The sequence below is a fragment of the Triticum urartu genome, chromosome 5, assembly GCF_003073215.2.
Source record: "Triticum urartu cultivar G1812 chromosome 5, Tu2.1, whole genome shotgun sequence".
Classification (NCBI taxonomy): Eukaryota; Viridiplantae; Streptophyta; class Magnoliopsida; order Poales; family Poaceae; genus Triticum; species Triticum urartu.
This window is the reverse complement of record NC_053026.1, coordinates 59,634,071-59,643,772: the sequence shown is the minus strand read 5'-3', so window position 1 is coordinate 59,643,772 and position 9,702 is coordinate 59,634,071. Positions and strand designations below refer to the sequence as shown.

The 9,702-nt window shown below is 39.2% G+C and overlaps 1 protein-coding gene across 9 annotated transcripts; it reads right to left on the bottom strand.

The window, feature by feature from the left end:
- Positions 1–2,523: 2,523 nt before the first annotated feature.
- Positions 2,524–9,277, bottom strand: LOC125507894. Of its 9 annotated transcripts, none has more exons than XM_048672413.1 (11): positions 8,785–9,277; positions 8,647–8,714; positions 8,117–8,339; positions 7,515–7,596; positions 7,328–7,421; positions 5,588–5,706; positions 5,374–5,438; positions 5,136–5,169; positions 4,597–4,606; positions 4,015–4,115; positions 2,524–2,961 (listed from the first exon to the last, which is right to left on the bottom strand). In XM_048672413.1, the coding sequence occupies exons 3-10, from the start codon at positions 8,200–8,202 to the stop codon at positions 4,042–4,044; spliced, it is 564 nt and encodes a 187-aa protein (XP_048528370.1). In that variant the 5' UTR covers positions 8,203–8,339; positions 8,647–8,714; positions 8,785–9,277; the 3' UTR covers positions 2,524–2,961; positions 4,015–4,041. The 9 variants fall into 9 exon arrangements, 5 of the variants coding, with proteins under 5 accessions (XP_048528370.1, XP_048528371.1, XP_048528369.1 ...); XM_048672414.1 differs by having other exon boundaries at positions 8,647–8,711; XM_048672412.1 differs by having other exon boundaries at positions 8,647–8,702.
- Between the last annotated feature and the right edge of the window lie 425 nt (positions 9,278–9,702).

The window sequence follows — 9,702 nt, the reverse complement described above, 5'->3', positions numbered from 1 at the left end:
GGCGATCCTAGATCTTCTCCACCCTATCCTGCTCGTTAGGGCCTCGTTCGCTCACTCACGGGCTGGCTATTCATGGTCCGGTCTCTTTTTCTCTGATATTTTTTATTTTCATTTTTTCTTTCGGATTTCTTTGTTTCTTCATGGTTTTCTTCAATTTTTCTATTTTTTCTTTGCTTTTTACCGGTTTCCTCATTTTTTCTCGATTTTCACTCGGGTATTTTTTTTCTATGATTTTTTTGTTTCTTCCTTGGTTTCCACTAATTTGTTTTTGCTTTTTGCTTTCTTATTTCTTTTCTGTTCTCTTTGTTTCGTTCTTGCTTTTCACTTTTCACTGATTTCATTTTTTGCATTGGTTTTCTTCAGTTTCCTTTTTTTGTTTGATTTGTTTCTTTTTCGGCTTTCATTAGTTTTATTTTTTTTGTTTCTTTTGTCATGTTTTATTGGTTACTTTTTTGTTCAATACATGCTACCTTTTCAATACACAATGTACATTTTTAGTGTACACGTTGCAACAATTTGTTGATACATGTTGGACGTTATTCAAATGTATGACGTATATTTTTCTTAAAAATAAGTTTCAAAACCTTTTTCAATACATGGTCAACATTTTTAAAAATACACGATGAACACTTTTTATGGAAATAAACATTTTTTCACACGCAATGAACACTTTTTTGTATACACCAGGAACATTTTATTGACAGAATAAAAAATTAACTTTTTAATATACTCCCGCCATTCCAAAATATAGTGTGCCCACGCTTCCCGAGGTCGAACTTTGACCATAAATTTAATGAACGAGACCGACTACGGCAGGAGAAAAAGTTACATAATTAAAAACTTCTTTCAAATACGAATTCACTGATATAAGTTTTGCTCCCGCCGCAATCGGTCTTGCTAGTTAAATTTACGGTCAAAGTTGAAGCACGGGGATAGAGGAAGCACTACATTGTGGAATGGAGGGAGTATATGTTTTTTTATATCTGCTTTTATTTAATGTATGTTGTATATTTTTCCATATAAATCATGCACATTTTTATATATGTTTAACATTATTTAAATATATGACCAACAAAGTTCCCAATATATGTTATAGCATCTACTTTTTCGTACACTTTGTACATTTGTCATATATCTTAGGAACTTTTTTTAATACACATTCAACATTTTCTCAAATTCATGATTAACATTTCTTTAACTATATTTTACTTTTTTAGTATAGAATGTATATTTTTTGTATACATTTTTCACCTGCATGATAAACATTTTTTTGTATAAATGTTTAGCAGTTTTCTACATTTTTTTTTCAAATACATGTTTGATATCTATTGTTTTCATACACATTGCACATTTTGGTATACATCTAAAACATTTTTTAATGTATGTTTAACATTTTTCTTCATATACATGATTAACATTTTTTCAAATATATCTTTTGATGTCTACTTTTTCTCGTGCACATCATACATTTTTCTTGTACATCCAAAACATTTTTATACACATTTAATATTTTTAAATGCATGATTAACATTTTTCCAAAAATTATGCAAATTGTTCTTTGAAATACATTTATTTTAAAATATTTTCAAATGTAAACAAAATTAAAGAAACGAATAAAAATGTGAAAAATGGAAGCAAAAAATGAAAAGCAAACATGCTACCTTGCTTTTTTATTGGTAAAGCGAAGCTTTACTAATCAAATACCACATAATACTCTCATGGGGGTGACCTAGTTAAACATGGCGCCCCGGACCTAAAGAATGCGAAAACTTAGCTAAAGTATGTGCTTCCATGTTCGACTCATGGCTTTCAATAATAAAATTGCAATTAAACGCAGAAGCTCTATGCTGAATTTCAGTGATGATAGTTGCATACCGCCCTTGGTTGCCATTAGGAATATCACCCATGGCCTGCTTCAAGTCACACGCGACCACCAACTGATGCAACAATAGTCTTCCGCGAGCGAGAGCGCTTCCCTACAACGTTCGCCTCGAGAGTTGAAGGATCATGGATCCCGTGGATCACCAACGTCGAGCTCCCCCAAAAGTTGTTGTGCTTGTCATGACAAACCGCTGCTGCCATGCCACCCCTCGACTAACCCAAACACACATGCATCACCAATTCACCATGAATAGTGGCAAAACCAGCCGGGGCAGCCTTCTGGCGTCGAACCTGTCTCGGGATGGTGATTGGGCCCGTACTCCGAATCGACTGCTTCTCTTTCGAAATCTCGAGCTCAACCAAGTATATGTATATATATAAATGCATGTGTAGTCTGAGGACTTTGGTAGGTTCCCTCGTGGATGGATTTCCTTCATTATGACTAGACTAGGGGTAGGGGCGCGCCCGTGGCGTGCCTCTTGAGGCCGTCTTTTGCGCTTCAATCTTATCTAAGCACATTAGGATGGCTACTTGGGTCCTGATCTCAGCTTGGTTATGCATTCAGTGAGCCATGTACATCAACATTAGCATATGTTAGTAGGAGAAGATTAATTCCACGATACAAATAGGCTTACTAACACATGCAAAATCACTCACACTGTACCATAATGTGAGGATTATATAACCCATCAATCAATAATACGACAAACTTTTTAAATTGGCTTGCATAACAGAGTTACAAATGATTATCTGATATGGTCCCTTTTAGTTCTAACTCACCAATTGTTGTGAAAACAAAAAAGTTTTTTGGAAATACATAAGAACACAGTATTCACTAATAGGGACATTTGATCGAAATCCTCCAACTATATGCATTAGACAACAAAAGTAGAAGCAGCGACACAAAATAGAGATGAAGGACTAAGAGACCGCCTAACTGTAGCACCTTCCGGTAGAACAAATGCTGCCATGCCTCATTGGCATCACGATAGACACATCCTGACAGTGTAGTGCCTCCATCAGTGGCTCAACACCACGCCTCCCCACCATGGTCCATGGTCATCTACTCACCATCCTGCCCTGTAATACTTAAAAATGAGTGAAGGTATTCAGTAGGATTTTTATATAACAAAGTTTAGTAGTTCACTGGTTGGCCATTGTGAATGTAATATTTTGATCATTCAAACTTCATTTAAAAAAATATTATCAGAACTAATACCCACACAGCTAATAAGGCAATATTGTAGTTGATGTTTTAATGATAAACATTGTAACTGGATTTTATTGCATATTTCAGAGTCCAGATAATGCAAGAGTAATGTTGGTCAGAACTTCCAGTCAGGTGTATCAGTAATTTGTATTATTGTTTCTTTGAGCTTGCAAGAAAAGGAAAGTAATATATGCTAGGTAGCTAGCCATCTTGCCAATTCATCAACACGCAAGTGAGGGTAAGTGATTCCTAAATTCAAAGTTACAATTTGATATTGTCAACATGACTTTTTCTTCAAGAGGGATGTTCTAAGTTGCATCAGAACTTGAAGGCCTCGCCAGATACTAATCAGTACAGCAGTAGTATCAAGAAGCAGATGACATTATTGGTGTGATCCCAGAGCAGACGAAGCGGCAGACTCAAGAGTCATGGAACAAAAGCATGCAATTACATCTAGCAAAAGAAACGACATCCAAAGAGGAGAATGTAGAATTTGAAATCAAGGTATAGATTTGCCTAAGCTGAAAGCACAAACGCAATTCATTCTTTTCAGGAGTAAATCATATCTAAACAGAGTTGATCTGCAGGTTCTTGAAGAAATAATGGAACCGATAAAGAAAAATATACTATAGAAATAAACAAGATGAGCGAGAAAAAACATGGTGCAGAGTTGAGTAATTTAGCCATGGAAACTAATTTCCAATGACAAACTAAATCGTGTTCCCCCGCTTCTTCATATTTCGTACAGTTTCACCTATTTTTCATTGCCTCATTATTATTTATCGAGGGAATGAGACTATGATGAACAATGAAGCACTAAACCTTAATGCCAACAGCCTTCGACAAAGAGATTAAAGCATACAGCCAACAACCATATAAAAAGGTACACAATATGAATTCAAAGAGATTCGTTGAGGAAAAACCTCATTGAAGTGACCAGAAACTGAACCTTAGACCATCTTAGGCATGTGTGCCCGTGTGTGTCGATAGCATCTCACAGTAAACGAAATCGTGGGAGACAAACCTGAGCAACAAAATCCAGGAATTAATAATCCAGGAAAATATCAATTATGTACCTTTGTTTTAATAGGAACATCCACATTGATGTGGTCATGGACCAAAAAGAATGGCATGATGAGCTATATTTAGGAATGATGCTCAGGCATAGACCAAGTAGATCACATGGGAATAGAAATCCTTCCAAGTTCACTGGTCATCCACACGCACCAATGAAACTGAATGTGTTCTGCTTATGCGCATGATCAAGCCACTTTCACATGAAAGCTACAGTGAGATCTAGAAGGAGGGATGCCTCTAGGAGAGAGAGGCATGCGAGCAGAAAGTTTCCTTAACAAGGCAACCCCTAGGAAGGAATAAGCAGCCACGCATGCAGCGTTGCCCAATCACTGGCTCTTTCTATTCCTCGCAAAGCTATTTGATTAAGCTCACCATAGTATCCACTCAGCACTCGACTTTAATGGCCATGAAAACCAAGTAGTGGTCACCTTTGAATCCCTGCACTCAAAGAAGAAATGCCATCTTGTAAAATTCAAATCAATTAAGTTTTAATACCTTTGTATTACCAATAGAAGAGGCAAAGTAACACACTCAAAATTACATATTAGAGAAGGAAGGAGAAAATGTGCATCTCACTGATCCAAATGAACATGCTACAGTATCAGCGGAATAGGTTAGTGCATTCTAACTATATGTATCAGGGTGTAGTCTGTCACTTGCAAATAAAAAGGCTTTCATTCAGATCATTACAACACCTCTGAGAAATGGGAATGGGAGTTCACACACAAATTTCAAAGATACTGTACATGACTTGAAGAAGCATTTAGAGTAATGGTGCAAATTAAATCGAGAAGATATTTGCGGCAAAAAGTTGCATCCAATAGTTATGGTACATAGTAGCACAATCCTTTCCAATGAAATATTTACCCAAAACATGGTAAGAGAAATGTTGCATTTCTCACAACATTTACTGCACGGACACTGAACTATGGCCTATGAATCACAAAAAAAATTATTCCTGATTTACCTCTAAAACTTCATAGACAGATCGCCACCCCTCCCTACATGAGCAACATGAAGGAAACAAAATTTAGCCAGCCCTTAAATTAACACAGGATAGCAAGTCTAAAACTTACCAGAAAATGTATCAATAACTGGACAGAGGTACACTTGCAACTCAGTTGAATCTAGACTAAGTACTCTAGAGCTCCATGCTGCAGGAACGATTGCCCATTGTAAAATTTAAGAGAGACGAGTGAGGTTACCTGCACGAAGATAGGAAGGAGGCACTGCTGTGCCCTTGCTCTCCTTTTCGGCACATCAGAACCGGCTGACCTCAGCATAGAGAAGCACAGGAAAGAATAATCCATGGGTAAAGGGAAGTCTGGATTCCCAGAAGCAATCAGTAGAGATTGCATATTAGTTTGTACATAAATTAATGACTGAACCAAAATGTTGTGAAGTTAGGAGACTGTATACCTTCTTCACTCGGTCCGAAATCTCCACAAGTGGTAAAAGCTTCCTTCCCATGGTCAACCACAATAATTGTTGACAGCTTGAAAAGCACCAAACCTGCTGGGAAATGCTGGCTTGGATTGCTACACAAAATAATCATGGTATTCTTATATGCACTCTAAAAGAAACATCTAGCAAAAAGAAATTTAATTATCTCTGTATGTTTTTGTATCTGATCTGAATACTTGATGTTTCCAATCACAATGCTAATGATATACCCAAACCATGATGAATTCCTACACTGTCGAATCAACATGTTAACAACTACGGCAGCTTGATTAGTAGGCACAACTACAACAAACTAAGGTACACACTAAATGATGCAAGTATGAAAATAACTAAGGTGGATGGTCTATTAATCTATGCATCAAAACCTGGAAATAAATTGTATACCTTCCTTATGCCGTTCTCGAACAAATAGCTATTAGTGCACAGTTGCTAAACTGTACGCTAAAGAACACAAAAAACATCAGTTTTTTGTATTGACTAAATCCTATATATTCATTTTTGTTCTATGCTCATGGAGTGCTTGGTGTGTTGCTTACAGTAAGTGGTGTAGATGTAAAAATATGAACATAAGAAGAAAAACATGGCTTTATACGTTGCTTCTCAGATAATGCGTGCAGACCTTTAGAATAATAAAAACAAAAATTACCAGATTATCAAATTTTATTGAGTTTCTGGAGACATAATTAAAATGGTAAAGATGTGTAAGACCATGTTGTTGTCCTAAATAAGTGGAAAGAGAGAGAAGAAAGATAGTGCTATCCAAGAAAGGAAATATTACTATACGATTACATATGGTGTTTGGTTCGGACTATTCTGCCCGTTATCCGATTACATCATTATTACATACCGTTACATTTGTTTGGTTCAATTTGCACGTAAACAGGTTCTGCATTAACAAGTCCTACCATAGCTCAAATCCGATATCGGACTATCCCCACCGTAAATGAAACGCGTTACCAGAGCTAGTCGAGTCAAGCGAAGCCTCCCAGCCCAGATCGCGTCTGCCGCAGATCTCGATCCTATCGCCTACCTATCGTGAGCGGCGACTCCGGTGGCGTACAACCTAGAGATGTACACCCCCTGCTGTTTGAGGTAGTCTTCTTCTCTGGATCCCCATGGCATAACCATCGTTTCTCCTCTGCTTCCAAATCAAGTACCTACACCTAATGTGATCCTTTACTGGTCCGAACCAAACAGAGCAACGAATGGTCCATTACATCCAAGATCCCACCGTGATCCATTTACGTGCGTTACCACCACCAAAACCAAACACCGCCATAGAGGCATCCTTGTATCTTTAAGTCCATGAAATACCCCTTGCATTGCCAAAGATAAGAACAATAGGAGCACCTAAAGATGGGAGTACTAAGTAATGTAATGCAGGATTTAACATTCCAGTATCCTAATGAAAAGTGAATTTTGGTTAAAAAAACTAACCTATCAAACAGAAAACACAATGATGAAGTAATCTAGAAAAGAAGCTCAAATGGAAACTGGAATTCTTTCAAGTCCAACTGAATTTAATCAACAATATTATGCAGATATGAAGTATCAGGAGCAATTGTTTTCCTCTAGCTATGTTTTAATTCAGTATTTGGTCAATCTCAAAATCTAAGATAGCATGCCCATGTCCAACATGTAATAAGTTAATTTACAACTGTTGGCAAAATTCAATGAGTAAGATGAGACCCTCACCGAAATACGGCACTCTGGCGATGGTCTCGAGCATGAAGAACCTGGCGTAGTCACGATCATGGTACAACACATCGAGTATCAGAACGACCGCATCCTATGGACATGGCAAAATGTAAGATAATGACATGTTCAGCTCAGGCAATCAGACCGAAAACAAAAGAGTTGTTTGTATCACTCAATCATTCACCATGAGGAATATGTTGAAAGACTGCTCGAGCCTGACGACCCAGTCACCGTCGCAGCAGGGACAGAGAGGAAAAGAGAGCGGCCTGGAATTAGGCTTCAAATTATGTGTCTCATGAAAGAACAAAATCAGTTTCATGAAAGAACAGATTATGTGAAATAGTCCTAATCCACCTAACCTTGTGTATAATCAAGCAAAAATACACCAAATAGAATCATAAAGGATCATGTGGATGACATATATTCGTTTATGCATGTATCCGCGACGATTACAAACCTAATCTGTGCACTAATTGTGTATACTGTCCACGCAGAGGTCAAAGCTCAAATTGAAGATGTGGTCTTGTGAGAGTTCAGATGCAACATACACTTGCTACTCAACCTAATTCAATGCAACACTCCCCGGACGCGCCACTGCGGCCGCCGTTTTGCTGCATGAGTAATATTCAGCAACAGCTCTAGTCGAACATCCAAGAAAAATCATATGATCACAGCTCGATGACCAAAGGTTTACAAACTTTTGGCAACATATATTCCCTGAATTTCTGCTAACATCCAATGATGATAAATATTTAGTAACCAGCAGAAATAGAAGTTGAGCCTCACCTCACACCTGAGCAAAGCACGAGCAGAGGTGGCATATGCAATCCTTCCTCTTGCCGATGGCCTCCCACGGAGGAGGAGGCGCCCATTACACGACGCTTATTGGGTTGGATACTGTAATTAAAAGCAATGTATCATAGAGAAAGCAAGCCAGGGCCCTCTTCCCCTTGTTCTTATCCACCATCATCTTACATACAGGCCTTGACTCCATTCTCCAAACGGAATACTGAAAACAAACCATGGGCATAACATCTAAAAAACATGGGCATAACCAAAGCAAACTAAATCTGTGAATGTGATTATCTGAATAAGGTGAATGAACATAACAAAAAATCAATCTAATTAACTGTTCGCAAGTGAATCACCAGCAATGTCTACATCAACCAGCTGAAATAACTGAATTAGGGGGCCTCACTGAACATTTGGCTTGCAGGAATTTCATCAAACACATAACATGCAGAAAACATGGATCGGGTTAACGCTAGCTTTCCTTATAGAGTAGTGGGGACTGATGAGGCTCCTCTGGCTCTCACCTCTGATTCCCTCATCGGCATGACTTGCTGCTCCAAGTCCATGTAGCTCCCAGATCCTGCATGTGCTGCTGCATCACAGGAGAAATGGAGAAGAGACAAAGGGGAAAAGAAACGAATGGGATGTAGGGGGTCTGTTACCTAATGGTGATAAGGGGAGGGGGATTTGGCGGCATTGGGCGACGGAGAAGAGGCGAGGGCGACCATGGCAGCACCACTCTCGTGGTCAATCCGTCATCTGGATGGGACGGCGCTGTGCTGCGGCTCAGGAGCGAGGGAGATGTTGCTTGCAGGGGCACTACGTCTTAGTTCTCCCACAGACACCCGCTTCACCTCGCTAGACCTCAGCGACAGCCGTGGACGCGGAGGATGGAGACACGGTGGATGTTTTCCTCTCCTCAACCCCCACCTCCTCCGATGAGAACCACCTCCACTGCATCTTCGCGTGCACAAAAAGAGATGAGAGGGGAATACGAGCTGATGATGGAGTGGGAGCCGGATGCGGCGCCGACGGCAGCAACCCTAGCCGCCACTGTGGGGAGGAAAAACGAAAAGGGGAAGAAGGATTCGTGTGAGAACAAGAAAAGGGATACACTGACGTCTTTCTCTCTCTTGGACAATGGCGAGTGGGCACGTGGATAGCCCCAGCGAGCGCCCCATATGTACACCTTATTGTTTTGGATAGCCCATAAGGTTAAACTGCATATGTTGCAACGAGTCAATCATCAAGAATAGTCAGTTCTTACCGTTAGGTTCTGTCATGGCAATAAGGTGTCCGGCAAGATCTTCATCCATGAGTGCCCAAGTGCATCTAGCCACCATGCGCTCCAAGAGCGAGTGCCTTCACAAATACGGTGTCCGAAATATGCCCTAGAGGCAATAATATTTGTATTATTATATTTCCATATTCTTAATTAAAGCATTTATATTCTATGCTATAACTACTATGATCCTGGAATATGCGATTCAGTGGAATACTCATATGCACGTGTGGAATGATAAACGGTTAAATAAAATGTTCTTAGTCTTGCCTCCGAGACTAGCTCAAGTGTTGTTCGT

Bases quoted from the DNA above. Each gene is read 5' to 3' on its own strand.
- LOC125507894 (XM_048672413.1), bottom strand. From the start codon at position 8,202: ATGGGCGCCTCCTCCTCCGTGGGAGGCCATCGGCAAGAGGAAGGATTG. The intron at 7,597-8,116 runs GTGAGGCTCAAC...GCCTAATTCCAG, and splicing joins GTGCTTTGCTCAGGTGTGAG to GCCGCTCTCTTTTCCTCTCT. The intron at 7,422-7,514 runs GTGAATGATTGA...CCATGTCCATAG, and splicing joins CTTTCAACATATTCCTCATG to GATGCGGTCGTTCTGATACT.